This window comes from Phascolarctos cinereus, unplaced genomic scaffold (assembly GCF_003287225.1).
Source record: "Phascolarctos cinereus isolate Bilbo 61053 unplaced genomic scaffold, phaCin_HiC Scaffold_9;HRSCAF=440, whole genome shotgun sequence".
NCBI lineage: Eukaryota > Metazoa > Chordata > Mammalia > Diprotodontia > Phascolarctidae > Phascolarctos > Phascolarctos cinereus.
Window position 1 is genome coordinate 49951123 of NW_027556402.1, and position 16124 is coordinate 49967246.

The following is a 16124-nucleotide window of genomic DNA, read 5'->3' on the forward strand; positions in this document are numbered from 1 at the left end:
TTTTATCTGAGGTGAAAGTCTCCTTCACTCACAACAGGTGCTACCATGTGGTAAGTGAGGAAGTCCTGAGGGCCACCTCCTCTCCCACGTGGGAGCCATGTGGCCCCAACAAACAGGATTAGGGTTTGTTTTTTTTTTACTTTTACTTGTGTCTAGGTGCAGGGAATGGAGTCTCCAACTCAGGAGCTCAAACCATGAAGATCCAAGTCGCTAGATCAGGTACTGCAGCTAGCCTAGCAAGGAAGCCCTAAGGAGCAAAGGTCTGGAAGGCGAGCCCAGTGGAGTTCTGGACTTGAATTTGGTGGGACTAATGCTATATAGAACTAGGTTAAGCTGGGAGCCTATTCCCTCTTCCCTTCCAGAGACAGAGAACGTATGGGGGTGGGGGGGAATCATATCCCCAAGATGCTGGGGGAAATATTTGCATTTTTGTTCTTATTCTATCTTCTTTCTTTCTTTCTTCCTTCCTTTCTTTAATTAGGCAATGGGGTTAAGTGACTTGCCTAGGGTCACACAGCCAATAAGTGTCAAGTGTCTGAGATCAGATTTGAACTCAGGTCCTCCTAACTCCAGGGCCTGTGCTCTATCCATTTCGCCACCTAGCTGCCTCCCTTGTTATATCTTTCAAGCAAATATCCTTTATAGGAGTTAATCCAATATAAAGTGGTGAAATGGAAGGAGATGCTAGTCACTGCGGCTCTAAAGTTGGGAGGACAAAATAGTGCCCCAGTCAATGGCAGAGGATAAAGACCCTCTAACCTCTTCAGGACACCAAAGAATGCTTGGAGGAGACGATGGGGGAGGGTGTCAGTGACTGTAACAGATGTGGCCCTTATCGAGTGAGGCCACAAGAACTCCTGTGACCTGTGCCAAGGGCTCTGGTGGCAAGAACTTTCTTTTCTAGGTCTTCAGGGGGCATGGCTACCGAGGGGGCTTTGCACCTGAAAGTATCTGCCACATCACATCTTCACATTGACGAAGTCTGATGGACAATGGCTGAGATGGAAGTTGGAGGGAAGGCAGGATGGAGGCAGGGTCAGTGGCCTGGGGATGGAGCTGCTATATCTGAAGCTTCTGGGCTCAGAGTTCTGGCGGATCTCCACAGGAGTCGGGGTGGGGGGGTGGGGGGGAGGCATACCAGGCAGATGCAGTGGCTCAGCTTGCTCAGTCAGCACCTGTGCCTCCTATCCGTCCCTAAGGCTGCCTTGCTGTGTCAGCTGGGCTAGCTTGTCTACCTAGTGAGTGGCAGCTGGGGGGGTGGGGGTTTCTCCCCTGAATTATGGCTATCAGAGCTGGGCTGGAAATAGGGTGAGTGGTCTGGGGCTTGCTGCTATTCCTAGGCTATCTCCATCTGGGTCTGAGAGTATGTGGTGATTGAGGTGGGGGGCTGTGGCCTGACTCACCTGGGAGAATGTGAATAAGAAAAATGTGAAAGTAGCTGGAAGGAGTATCAATAAGCCTGTAAATCACGTGGATGAGCTCTCTGGATGTGTTCCCAGGTTTAGAGGAAGAAAGAAAGGGTGGAGAAAGCACATTCTTTTGCTTAAGCGAGCAAAACCTAAAAGGTTAATGCAACTGCTATGTAATTAATGATAAAATATTGTGTAAGGTTTGTGACCACAATTAGAAAATTAGTAAGCACACAGGTGGAGCCATGAACTCAAATGGGAAAAAAATAACAACTCCATACCTTTTTAAAAACACTTACTCTTTAAATCCACGATATAAACAGGCCACATTTGCTTCAGTTATGCTCCAATTTTTTTTACATATGAATGCTGTAGTATTCCCAAGTTTTACTTCAACAAGTCCCTCTGACTCTGTTTCTCCATATTTCAAAGAAAGATCAAATTGGCCTAAAATAGAAACCCAATCAATTAGCAATGCTAAAGCATTCACCTCCCTTGAGTCACCACCAGGTTTACTCGCTGGGGTAGGAGAGCTGATGAGGAATTCTCCCTTGCTCAGTTTGGCTGACATTCCTCCAGACTGCTGCGTGGTCTCCTCATCAGACTTGGCTTCTACTGCCACTGACTCTGGGACCACCATGTTCTCCTGTTCTCCTGATTGCCTGGGGGCTCCCATTTCAAGACAGTTCTGTACCGAAGATCAGGAAAGAAGAAACCCAACAGGCACCACACATTTATGGGCACATGGCTTCTGGCTTCTCCTCCACTTAGAAGATCACAGTTTTTTGCAATTCTTCCTCCTCACTTGAAAGTGTGCGGAAAGAGACCTAGAGATAGCCCTCTGTAACTCTTTATATGCCCTCAGTTTTAACTCTATAGCCACCAAAAATATTTTTCATCATCACACAGTCAGCCACCAGAAAACCGCAGGTGATACCTATAAATGTTTTAGGGGGGTGTGTGTCCATATTATATATGCACAGAGGCAGGCCCACCAAGGTTCTGCATGGGTTTGGGACTGGGCTGAGCACATAAAGTAAGCCCCAAGGACTTGTACCTTACCCATTTCATCTGAAATATTTGGGACTTAACCTACCAAGGTATACACACACATTACATAAATGCAACTTCAGAAGATTCTTTGTGGAAATAAAGAAACACTTAAAGAGCCAGGGCCCTATTGGAGGGTCAAAATCAAGTTCTATCAACCAATAAGACTCTGTATTTTATTTGGATCTTCTGTGTCTCTAGTTATCAAGCAGTAAAAACTAAGTCCCTGGAGTCAGGGGACATCTCAGATCATGAGGAAGACCTGAGGTCAACTTCATTAGACGGGGCCATGGACCCTTTAATAAAGTGTTATTGGCTTGGAGCTCTGCCTCAGTGGTTTTTTTCAAAGACTGGACAATTTTGGATGCCACAACCATACACTACGATAAGCTCCAAATTGACACAAGATATAAAAGTTTATGACATAAACAAATTAGAGGCTGAAGGGCTACGGTTCACAGTGCAATCTGCAAACCCCGGAAATGATGGAAACTTTCTACTGGGTATCCCAAAAGTCATGTTCTTGGGTTCCAGGTAGATATTCTAGGGAAAGGGTTAGTATTTGGGCCCACAACGTCACGGGCATCCTTGAGCAAAGGAGACTGAGACAACACCCAAGACAGTGGAGGTTCTATATGACCAAAATGCCCCTCATGGAAGCCTGGTATTTCTTCTTTTGGTACTTTGCTGCTTTTACTCTGTGCAAACATTTTCTAATCCTGGCTTTGGACTTGCTGCCTTGGACTATGATCACCAACTTTCTGTTTAGCCTGCTGGTCCTCCCTGGACCTCAGCATATTTTATTGGTCTTTATGAACATTCCCCTTTCCCTCCCCTTATGTTTAATACCGTTGGTCTGTTAATTGTCCTTAATCATTAGCATGCCTAGGAACCCATTCCTTTATCCCAGGGGAGAGAGAGAAGGAGTGCCAGCAGACCATTTTTTTTTGAATATGGAAGCTTTCCTACCTTGACTATGGCAAGTTCCATTAAGTAAAAACTTTGTTTTTGGATGAAGGCATTCATGACTCTTTAGTTGACAGTAATTATTATAGGTTTTTCCAGTATTTGAACACACAGGCATAACAGCCTTTGGACACTGGTAAGGAAGTTTGCAAAGACAACTTCCTTCAATACATTTTTCCCATGGGTGGCAGAAGACTTTTTCACAAGACTGACGTGTGTAGTTTTCTTGTAAGCATTTTTCATCTAGAAGAACCTCTGGAGCTAGTGAGAAACTCTATAAAATACAAATAAGTATTAAGTTAATGTCAGAAAGAAGAAGTATAGTAGAGTATAGATAAGATTTATGATTCTAAAACCAATATAAAATTCTTTTCATTGGAATCTAGAGGCCTTCGCTGCTATGCTCAGGACCAAGAAGGCAATATTTAACACTTAAAAAAATGCAGAGCAATCAATTTAAAGCACTGTATTTTTAATATAAATGTCTTAGCTAATCTGTGCAACACTTTCAATGACCCTGTAGTGAAGTGAAAAAAGAGTTGGCCTTCTTCCATGAAGACTTGGATTGAAGGTCCTGCCTCAGACACATATTGGGTTATGTGATCAGGGGAAAGTCATTTGGCCTCTCAGTGACCCCAGGCAATTCTCTAAGACGATAAATTACAGCTAATCTGCAACCACGAAGAGTTTGCTACAGGCGGAGTCCTCTATCACAGCCCTAGCCACCCTCTCACTATCTACCAAAAAAGAAGAAAGAAAATTTGGGCCCTTTACGGCAAATAATTGATTTCCCTGGAAATGAATGCTGCTTTCTAAAACACAAACTAGGTCCCTTTGGCTTGAAATCTTTGAACCTGACATTAAGAGAGAAATAAATTACTAGAGTTCTTAAATTTGAAGATGTCCCTACAAGAAAGAAGAATAATTCAATAAAAATGTTTTTCTATTGTTTAATCTTATTAACAAATTACCTCTTCTTTCTGTGTCCTGTCCTCACTACACATGCCACTGCAGCTCTTCCAGTTAAACCGACTTAGTTGTCTTTAGGTTTCTCCACTGATCACTTGCCTTCACATTGACTTCTCCATATAGTGTGCCTTCCCAGAGCTATAACAAGAAATTCTAGAGCAAAAACTTTTAGGGGAGGGGGGTCATGGAAGTGATCGAGAAGACAGTTTGATCTTCGATGGGCTTGCATTAGGAGAAGGGGTGGCTCATTGCCAAGAGACTCAGACCTTTTGAGTGGTTGGTGGCAGGAGGGCTAAAGGAAAAGAGTGCCATGGTGACGTGACCCTGGGAGGAGGGAAACACAAGGGAGTGAGATCATGCTGCGATATTGTGCTGGTGCTGGGGATACAAAGACAAAAGTGGAACGGCTCCAGCCCTCAAAGACCTTATATTCTACTAAGGAATATAACATGGGCACACATAAGGGAATGCAAGAGCATATGTAGCACCTGTCTTGAGAGCACCTCTATGGAGATGGGAGACCCAAGCTGATGCCATCCTAGACTTCACAAATTGCTGACCTGTTTGGATTTGAATTTTTTGAAACTGTGTTTAATTTTGGGAGAGAGAAGCTGGCAGCTAAGTCATTAGCAGGCTGGTAAGATTATGGGACACCAATTGGGACTGGGCATTTCTACCCACTTGCTTTAAAGAGGGATTGAGTCAACATTAGTATCTCAGTTGTCTATTAAGACAATTTCTTCTTCCTTCAGAAGAGGAGTGAGTTCAGGAGACGCTGATTTGGCCTCTCTCGCCAGAATTGTGATTGATGGCTTCTTCCTAGCCAAATGAACTGTTCCCTACCTTGTTCGTTAGCCTTTCATTGCTGCCATCTTATGGGCCCCTTCTTATAAAATCTGATGGCTACTGAAGGTGAAATAAAATATAATAAACTATACTAAATCCTTATTTGTGTGAGTAATTCTGGCACTAGCTATTTGGAAAAACAGGCTGGAAATCAGATTGTGAATGGCTTTACAACTGCTGAAAGAAGGAACAGAGGCAGTGACATGGTCAGAATTTTGATTAAGGATGAGGAGAGGATGTAATTTCACTGGTACATGGAAGTCCAGGTGAAAAAAAACTTACTCTAACAATGCAGATTACCACCTTCTCTGCAATTTATAATTCTAGAATTGCCTGGAATAGTGAAAGGTTAATTTATTCCTCCAAAGCCACTCAACCACTCTGTATCAAAGGTGGGAACTGAACCTAGCTCTTTGTGGTATCAAGAGCGGCTATCTATTACTGCTTCAGGCATATCAATTTGGAAGCTGCACATGCAAGGGCCATGCCTAAAACATAATAGATATAATTATCTATTATGTTTGAGAATTAAATAAATTAAAAAATTAATGAAAATTAATAATAATTGATATTTATGGTCTATTAGTTTTCATCAATATAATTTGTCTTAATTTTGACATACAAGCTATAAAAATGGTAATTGTAATTTATATTTGAGTCTTTTAAAATATTTTGATGATCCTTATATCCCTAAAGAACAGTAAAATTTGATGACTGAAATGAATAATAATGATTAATTATATTTATATAGGCCAACACAGTTTACAAAGTTATTTTTAAAAATACTATGAATCTGCTTCCAGGCTCTTGAATTACCTGATATTTAAACCAAAGTATTGTTAGTTGAGCATTCTAAAATCCAAAGACCTATTGCTAGTATTCAAAATATTTGGCTTACCTATCTATTTTAAAAGAAAACATTTTAAAAAAGAATAAAGTACTTACCTTACAAAAACATAAGCCAACACACAAAAGTAAGAGAAGACAGTGAACCAGTTCCATGTTGTTGAGTAGAATAGCCTTTTTGTCCAGGATTCTTTTCCACCTGGAATCTTCTCTGAGTTTTTAATTTTTAACCTCTGGAAAAATATTTAAAAAAGAGAAAAACATATAAGAGGTGTGTACTTTTGAACTCAAATACTTTGGATGCCATCTGATAACCTTTACCGCAAGTGAAACCAAAAAAAGGCTTCCAAGTAAACAGTAAGGTTGGTAACCAACAGGAACTGCATTTCCTAACAAAAGCAGCTTATTTTTTTCTATCCTCTTAGAGTACAATATTTCAGCAAATAATGAAGACAGAGTTGAAATTAAGTTTAAGCCAGGTTTTTTTTTTCCATGCATCCAACTGGATGCATTTCCTGCTTTCATGCTTATCTTTCCATGGTTTGCCTGATAATATGAAATTATATATGTGTGTGTGTGTATGTGTGTGTGTATATATTTTAAATATTATATATATATATATACACATATATATGTGTATATATATATATATACATACATACATACATATATACATACACACACACACACACATTAGGCAATTGGGGTTAAGTGACTTGTCCAGGGTCACACAGCTAGTAAGTCACAAGTGTTTGGTCTGAGGACACATTCAAACTCAGGTCCTCCTGACTTCAGGGCCGGTGCTGTATCCACTGCGCCACCTAGCTGCCCCCAAAATTAATAATATTTTTAATAAGCCTAAGGACCCAGAGAAGAAGCAAGTGAAGAAAAGTAGGCTTATTATATCAAAGAATATACAAAATAAGATCCCAGTAAAAACCTTCTCATTGGTCGCAATACTTTAAGTCTTGGCAAGACTCACCAGAATTTGAATTCCACTGGCATAGCTTTTGAGAACCAGGGCTATCTCTGCTCTGCTATACACCTTACATCAACATAGCTCTTGATAGTTACAAGTGCTTTCCAGACATTATCTCATTTGATCCTCACAACAACCGGATGGAAGTTATAGAAGAGAGGTCTTCTAACCAATGAAATGAACTTCCTGATAATTAGAACTGTCCAAAAATGGAAGTGGATGTCCTGTAGGGTAGTGACTTTCACATCACCTTAGGTATTCAAGCAAAGCATGTCAGGTTTCATGTTTCATGAAGGGAATCCCTTCCAACTTAAACATTCTGGTATACTAGAGTCAGAGGGAACCAGAATTCAAGTGAGGATGGAGATGAATGAGGGTGCGGTTCAGGTAATTAATTTGGAGGTTTCTGAAAACCTATCATTGCTTTAGTTTGAAAACTAAATTTATAATAGTATATAAAACTTGTATACTTTTATTATATACATATAGATACATATTAATCTAGATCATCTATCTCTAAATCATCTATACCTTATTATATCTCTATCTTGATCATTTATCACTTGTCTCTTATCTATCCATTCACCTCTATCTCTATCAACTATCTTTAGCTTTCCCATCATTTATCTCTAGCTCTTGATCGTCTTGCTCTATCATCTATCCATCTCTATCTCCCTCTATCATCTCTCAACCTATTTTTATTTCTATTTCTAATTTATCTATATTTATTTCTACCTCTATCTGCCTAGCTTTATTTCTCTGTCCCATGTATCTATCCATCTATCATCTACCTAGCTATCTCTAACTTTTAATGCACCTACTAGAAGAGAAGTGTGGACACAATATTAATCACTGGAAAATTTAAAAATGGTTATTTTCTACTATCCTAGCTTGGTGTAGTACTGGTATTCATTGTAATTTAAACTCATATATCTCTTGTATCAGTCTTCTGCTTCCTGAGTACTCTTTGCTATCCTTTTTATCACAGTAGTGAATATAGTCTATGTAACTTCAAAAGCAAAGGCATTTGGACTTTCCCCTTCTTTCTCCACCTCTCATTAGTTAAGAAGTCTAGTGCATTCTTCCCCTGCAATACCTCTTCCACTGGCACCTTTCTTTCCATTTACAAAGTTACTGCCCTCATTCAGGCTCACTTTCTCTCACTCAAAGTTGAAGCTAAAAATTAGCTTTCTAACCGATTTGCCTGGTTCTGGCTCCCCCCTCTCCAATCCACCCTTCACACCACTACCAGAATAAGCTTTCTGACACACAGGTTTGACCATATTACGCCTCTAGTGACCTCTAGTGCTTTCTTTATTAGGGCATTCCAGTCAAGTGCATGGAATCAATCCCATCCTTCTCTCAGAGCAGATGCAGCTATTCTCTTCCTGCCCTCAGGTAACAAAGTAGAAACTTTCCTGACTTGGGCTATGTATGACTCATTGATGGGCTGAATTCCCCTGACTGGTTGCTGAGCTGGGAAAAAGACGATGACACACAAGATAGAAGAGTAGTTACCACCTAGCAGAATTCCTAGCTCTCATACTTTAGGCAAGAAGATATGACTTCAGCCAGGGGTGGAGGAGGGCCTTCTCTGTCCTGTCCAAATGGAATTGGGGGGCTGTCTGTCCCCATGTGGATTGTACCAGCACTGCTGGCTGCCTCTGTCTCCCTTTTGGGTTTCTTTCCTTTGAAATCAACCTTGTGAACATCAAAAAATCCTAGAAGTGCTTTGGAGACCTAACAGTGGCTATCAGAGCACTCTCGAGGTCCAGCAGCAGCAGTGGGAGCAGACTGGCGGTGAGGGAAGGGATGTCAACGAAGAGAAGCAGAAGTCAGTGGAAAGATCCTGCTTGGTATCTGATCAATCTTTGTGTTCAGGGGCGGTGAAATGGCTAATTAGCAGCCTTGAAGATTTGTCCCATCGGATTCTGTTCTACAATCATGCCATGATTCTTCCCCCTTTGCTGTGTGGGAATGAATTCCCTGTTTCATACCCTATTCGTGTTTATGCACTGGGTCTCTTTAATTTAACCTCCCCCAACCTTGAGGGGGAGACCCTACACATTGGATCCATTTCTATTTCTGTTATTAGCAACCTTAGGTCGCAACTTTCATAGGAGATCTTGGGTGGGGCAGTGGTGGAATGAAGCACTGTGATGAATAAAAAGCCCGACTTTCTGGGTAATTAATAATCAATTTATTAATCAGGCTAGGAAATAATCAATAAATTGATTGTCAATGGTCTTGGTAACCAAAGACAAAAGCATGGAGATCTCTGAATGCTTAAATACCTTTAGAAAAGGAGGTGCTCTGACAGGTGAAAATCAGCTCGATTGGTGAACAATTAATGAGGGGGGTAGCTGTATTAATAAGGTGGGCTAAAAGTCTGCTCCTCCCATTAATTTTTTTTGGGGGGGCTAGGCAATGGGGTTAAGTGACTTGCCCAGAGTCACACAGTTAGTGTTATGTATGTGAGGCTGGATTTGAACTCTGATCCTCCTGAATACAGGGCCCCTGCTCTGTCCACTGCACCACCTAGCTGCCCCTGCTTCTCCCATTAAGAATGTGACCTGAGGGGCGGCTGGGTGGCACAGTGGATAGAGCACAGGCCTTGGAATCAGGAGGACCTGAGTTCAAATCCAGCCTCGGACACAGAACACTTACTAGCTGTGTGACCCTGGGCAAGTCACTTAACCCCATTTCCTAGACAAAAAAAAAAAAGAATGTGACTTGATCATGAGACTTAGCTGCCTCCAGCAATCTGGACAAAAGAATTCATCTCTACCCAGACTACTTTGGTTGGTTTTCTCCTTCATGAGCTTGGTCACCCTAAGTTCTAACAGAAGGTTCCAAGAACAGAGGCTTATGTTCTAAAGGCAAGAATTCACCTAATTAGATTCTGTTTGTAAGATCTTCTAGGTGGAGTCCTGCCCAAGATCGAGAAGCAAGTACCAGGAGGATTTGGGCTCTCATCTATTATCCACGTCCTTCAGAGACTGATTGAATGACTTACAAGGGCTGGTCCTTGAATAAGGAAATAAAAAGGAAAAACCTCAATCCTAATTTAGTAATTGGTGATTAATATAATAGGAAAATAATCATTTGTCTCAGCACTGAGCCTAATTCCTTTATTGAGAAGACAGGAAAACCTAGAGCAACGAATGCAGGACGTATTTTGAAGACAAGGACAGGGATGAGCACAAATTATCAGCCCCTGTGGCCTTGGTCAAATGTATGCTAGCTGGCCTTTCTGAAGAACCTTTACTGGCTCTCCACCCTTTACCAAATATAATGCCTGGCACTCATGGTCTTTCACGATTTGGCATCAACCTATTTTTCCAGATGTACCTTACTCTTAAGAGTGTAACTCTTGGAATCACGAGATCTTCACTCTCAGGTCCTACCACAGACACTTAAGGAGTCATTTAACATGAGTTTGCTCATCTGTAAAATGCACATCTTAATACATGCATTCCTTACAAGGCTGTGGTGGGGAAAACACTTACAAACCTCCATGTGCTATGCCAATGAGAAAATTTGCATTTATTTCCCCTCAAGTAGTCTATGGTCTAGTGATTCTAGCCAAATGAAATTACTCTGCGTGATCTAGTTTGTCTTGCCTTTTCTCACCTCCTTTGCTTTGTGAGTGCTGTTCTTCGTGATGGCGTCCTACTGGTCTTTCCCAAACATCTCTGCCTGTTAAAATCCTTGTTTTCCATCCAGGCCCAATTTAGGCGATATGTCTCTGAAGCCTTCTCTGATACCTTGTAGTTATAAGTGTAGGAAATGATTAATTAAGACCCCTGGTTAGTAGCATTCAGTTCAGTTTGATCCCATAAGGGCAGTGATTATCACTGCTGTACTTGTCTACTGACAAATCTTAGTAAATCTAGTGAATCTACTTGCTTAAACCTGATGAGTAAATGACCAAGCCCAATATGGTGGAAGGTGACTCAGCGGCATGGAAAGTGCCCCAGCTATTTTTGATTGTACCTTCACCCTCATTAACCCTTTGCTAGGGAAATGGCCCCCTGGCACTTGGCCAACAGGTGCTAGGAGTACTTGACCAATCTTCATGTTGCAGGAGCTGCCTTCGAATATCTTCTCCAATCTATTGCCCAACATGGGGCCCATGGAAGACCATCATATTTGGATATCCTCTACCAGCTAATCTATAGCAAGCATTAGCTGAAGGTCAAGATATAGGTCTATCAATCAATGAGACTATGTGTTTTACTTCACTTCTTCTGTATCACCTGGACAGCAAGCACTATAAAACTAAGAATTTAAGGACAGGGGGCATCTCAGATCATGAGGAAAATGTCAGGTCTACTTCATTAGAAGGGGACATGGACCCTTTAATGGCTCAGAGCTCTACCTCATGCAGAGAGGACAAGATTGGACCCCACATAACCAAATCTCTCATTTCTCAAGGTCTTGAAATTCTCATAGCACTCTTTTTTGACTTCTCACGTGCTTATAACTTACATTACAGTAGTTATCATGCTTTTCTATAATAGACCACATTATAAGACCCTTGAGGCCAGAGACAGTCCTTCATTGTTCTATCTTCAATGCTAATCCTGGTGTAGATGGTAAAGACAAATGGCACCTGGTGGCTTCCAATGGATCAACAACAGGAAAGTCAACGATAGGAGGGAGAAAAAGTGGGAAATTAATTCTAAGAACACAAAGCTACTTTGCAAGAAGCTGAACATCTTTACCAGTCCTCCTGTTGGTTGATGCAGGGCTGGTGCAAGAGCCAAGGCTGGCACCTCGTATCACGTGTGCTGGAGCATGGCACACAGCTGATGTTAACAGCACCCCGAGGGATTAGGCATGTAAGATGTTCATCTATACGCTGTGGCACTTGGCAGTGGCCTGGAGCCTGAAAGGGACAAGCCTGGATAATCAAATGTTCTCCCCTTTGCGGTAGCTACCAATGGAGGAATTTTGCCCATACTTCTCTCTTCCTCCCCCCCATCTCCATACTGTTGCTCTTGGGGCATGCCAGCTCTCACCAGAGACAATGACCTTTTGCTGAACTGAACAATCAGTCTGACACCCTTAAGAGAACTGCAGAGGTTGGAAGGGGACAGGGAGAGAGGCATGAGGATTAGCTGCAAGGTGGTAGTACTTGAAACCCAAGACTGTTGAAGAGGCCTTGGCAGGGACAGGAGAATGGAGAGTGGAGACTACCAACTTGTAAGGTGGTTCCTGTAGGTCTTCCAAGGGAAGCTGGATGACTGCTTTGCCAAAGACATGGTAAAAGCTATAGGTTGTCAAAAATGACCTATTACAGCTTTTCCAAAGCTGAGACCCTTTAATCCTGGAAGTATTAAATTAGAGCTGGAGGTCCAGGTTCCGAGCCTTTGCTATGCTCAACTAACCATGGACAAGCCACTTAGCTTCCTGGTCCTCATTTTCTTCCTTGTAAAATGAGAAGCTAGACAATTTAGCTAGTGCCAGATTTTCTATTCTCCTACACTACTTATAATAAACAGGGTCTCCTGAAATAACACACATTGGATGACCGCCTCCATCAATTCCCTAAATCAAATAATCTTACAAAACACCAGGAGAGATTTTTTTTTCAGTCTACATCCACTTATTAAGCACTTTCCTTATCTCTTAATATTAACACCTTCCTTCCGCTATGTACAATTTATCCTGTGTATAAATTGTATGTAGCAGTTTGAATGTTGTCTCCCACATTATACCGTAAGCTCTATCAGAGCAGAATTCTTTTTCCCTTTCTTTGTATCTCCAGTGCTTAATACAGTACCTGGCACATATCAATAGGTAGAATCAACAGGAGTTGGCAGTTGTTTGGATATACAGGGTTGTGTGTGTGTATATGTAGCATTAAGTAATCAAGGATGACAGATTGGGAGTTTGGGTTACTGGGACAGTGCTGCCTACAGTAATAGGAAAGTGAGGAAGACATGAGGATTTGGGAGTAAAAATAATTAGTCCATTAAAAAAAATTTTTTTTTATTAATTTATTTTGATTTATCAACAATCACTTCCATAAGCTTTTGAGTTTAAAATTTTTCTGCCCCTTCCTCCCCAAGACAGTGTGCAATCTGATATAGGCTATACATATACATTCCTATTAAACATATTCACATTAGTCATGTTGTAAGGAAGAATTAGAACCAACAGGAGGAAACACAAGAGAGAAGAAACAAAACAGAAGGAAAAAAAAGCAAATACTATGCTTCCACCTGCATTCAAACTCCATAGTTCTTTCTTTGGTGATTAGTTCATTTCTGTACAAGGTGAGTTTTAAGATGTCTATGGGATATCCTGTTCAAGATGTCCAATAGGCAGCTAGAGATTTGAGACTGAAGGTCAGGAGAGAGGTTAGAGCTGGATGAAGAGATCTGAAAATTATCAGCCTAGGGATAACTGAATCTGTGAGAACAGATGAGATCATCAACCAAAATAGGATGGAAGGAGAAGGCCCAACCCCTGGGGAACACCTAAGGTTAGGGAATGTGACCTGTAGAAAGATCCAGCAAGAAGACTGGGGATAGGTTATATGGAAGCCATAAGAGAGCAGTGTCAGGAAAACCTAGAGAGGTCAATGAGGCAATGCTGCAGAAAAGTCAAAAAGGGATGAGGATTGAGAAAAGACCATTAGATGTAGTAATTAAGAGATTATTGGCAAATTTAGGGAGAACAGTTTCAGTTGATGAGGTCAGAAGCCAGACTGCAGAGTTAAGAGAAGCAATAATCTGCTGCTACTGAACGGTAGACACTTCCAGTTTAGTCACAAAAGGGAGATGACGCAGGACTGCTAGTGGGAGGGGTTAGAAGGATCAAATGAGGGGTTTTCGAGGATAAAGGGAGACATGGGAGAGAAGAGAAAGTCCTCTGATTGGCTTTTATATATTGACTCATTACACATTACTGCCCTTCTCACACTTCGTGGTCCAGCCAAACTGGGTATCTCCTGCCTTTGCACTCATCACCTACCACATCTAGAACATACTTCCTTCTTACTCCTGCTTTTGAATTCCTCACTTCCTTCAAGAGGTGGCTCCTGTACTACCTATAGGAAGCCTTTCCTGATGCCAACTGTGGCATCCTCCCTCCCTAGCTACCTTCTATTAAAAAAAAAAACCTTATTCTGCATATTCTTCTATTTGTGTGTTATCTCCCCATTTAGAATGGAAGCTTCTTGAGAACAGGGATGGTTTCATTTTGTCTTTGTGTCCCTTTGTATCAAATAGCAGGTGCTTACTTGTTAAGAGGATTTTTACTGAGCCAGTCTCTATTCTGAGAATGCTCAGAGCCACACAAAGCAGGCCTAGAGATGGGAATGCCAGTAATCAAGTAGTTTAATCAATTTCAGAGTGAGGAATGTTCTCTTAGCTGAAGTAAAAGCACACATTATATACTTATATAAGGGAAAGAAAGTGGATTACAATCATTTAGTGGTTTACCACCAGTAAGTCCCATAACACAATTCTGGTGTCAAGTCTTTGGGTTGGGTGTTGTGACCACCTCCCTTAAAGCATAGAACCAGCGTTCTGGGACAGACACAGGTTCTTCAATCTTTGATTTGCTTCACGTTAAGGTCCAATGATTGTGAGCACTGTCAGTTTTGATGAATCAGTTCAAGCTGCATCATGAGCTCTGACTCAGAGAGGCAGCTCTTGAGAAAACGAAATTATTAGTATATTGATTTTACATATCATACTGATGTGAAAATTATATTTCTCTTTACTTAATAAATGCTTGTTGGTTGAATAAAACTTTAAGAACTGCATTTTGCAATGGAATTGAAGGAGTTTCCAAGAATAGAATGTTTCAGTGATTTCCCCCAGTTTTCTGAGAGTAGTAAGCCTTAAATGCCCAAAGTGAACCATAACCCTTTCAGCTATGATATCTTCAGAACAGAGTAAGATAAAATGTAAGAGACAAATGATAGAATCCTAACAAAGTTCCTCCCAGTTCCAGTATTCTAACTTCCTTATAGGCCAAACTGAACAGCAGGCATGCCCTGATTTAACCGCATGATCTGACTTTAACCACATCACAGGCTGCCAGACTCAACATCGCCTTGGCACCTAGCTAGCCACTGCCCCCAGATCCAATTCACATATTTGAACAGGTGTGTTCGTGTACTCAACCACAATCACAACATCCATTTAGTCCAAGACAGGACCACGATACCTACCCATCCATCTTGACCAGAAAGGACCACAACAGCCAGCCAATCAGAAAACAGCACGACCAGAATGTGTGACCACGGAACCATAGAAGGGACGCCTCCCTATTACCTAATCTCTTAACAAACTCCTCCTGCCCTTTCAATATCACAATGTGTAACTGCATCTTTGCCCTATACAAACCCATCATGCTTTCTCCGAAGTCGCTGGCTCCTCCTGGCCCCAGCCCCATTCCGAGGGGCGTCAGGCCTCCCTAAAGCCTGTGCTTGCATCAGAGGTGGTCTGACCCCGACCTCCGTGACGTCACAGCAGTTTTTGGTGTCTCTGGGTGGGCAGAGTCCCAGCCCCCACCCCACGCAACACAAACCTAAAACCTTAGGCTTTTCATGAACTGCACTGGCCTATAATTGATTCACAGCCAGCCATCTCCGTGGCAAGCACTTGGGCAAGCTGATGAATCACACGTGAAACTCTCACTACATTTGTCTCCGGTAAATTTTACCTCGCTCGATTCCGAGGATGTTACCACGGGAAGGGTCCTGGGTGGGAGGAGGTTAGCTCTGACTCACGAGAGTCAGAAAACCAGGGGAAATCCTTCCTCACCCCGCGCCCCGATCCCTCTGCCCTATTGCAGTAATAACAACAGCTAATCTACATAAGCCACCTGCCGGGCGCCGTGCTCAGCACTTTACCGCAGCGGGCATCGCAGGCCCCTCGGACGAGCCCCGGGCCCAGCGAGCGCTCTTCGGCGAGGGGCAGGGGGCCGCCCGGCACAGGCACTGCGGGCGGAGAAAGCCGTGACCTGTTTCCAAACCCCAAAGAAGCGGCGAGGGCGGCAGGGGGCCGGACTGCTGACGTAGCCCTCCCCGGGCCAGC

The 16124-nt window shown here is 42.2% G+C and overlaps 1 protein-coding gene across 2 annotated transcripts in view; it reads right to left on the reverse strand.

Moving 5' to 3' along the window:
* CFI (complement factor I) overlaps positions 1 to 16106 on the reverse strand; it is a 42104-nt gene extending 25998 nt beyond the window's left edge. The window contains exons 1-6 of one of the 2 annotated variants that reach the window (XM_021001344.2): positions 15751 to 16106; positions 11793 to 11956; positions 10699 to 10832; positions 6186 to 6319; positions 3429 to 3699; positions 1709 to 1856 (exon numbers count right to left, since the gene is read on the reverse strand). In XM_021001344.2, the coding sequence (XP_020857003.1) occupies positions 1709 to 1856; positions 3429 to 3699; positions 6186 to 6242 (476 nt within the window). In that variant the 5' untranslated portion in view covers positions 6243 to 6319; positions 10699 to 10832; positions 11793 to 11956; positions 15751 to 16106. Of the gene's footprint in view, positions 1 to 1708; positions 1857 to 3428; positions 3700 to 4396; positions 4525 to 6185; positions 6320 to 10698; positions 10833 to 11792; positions 11957 to 15750 lie in introns of those variants that run through there. The other variant, XM_021001345.2, reaches the window with a different exon arrangement.
* Between the last annotated feature and the right edge of the window lie 18 nt (positions 16107 to 16124).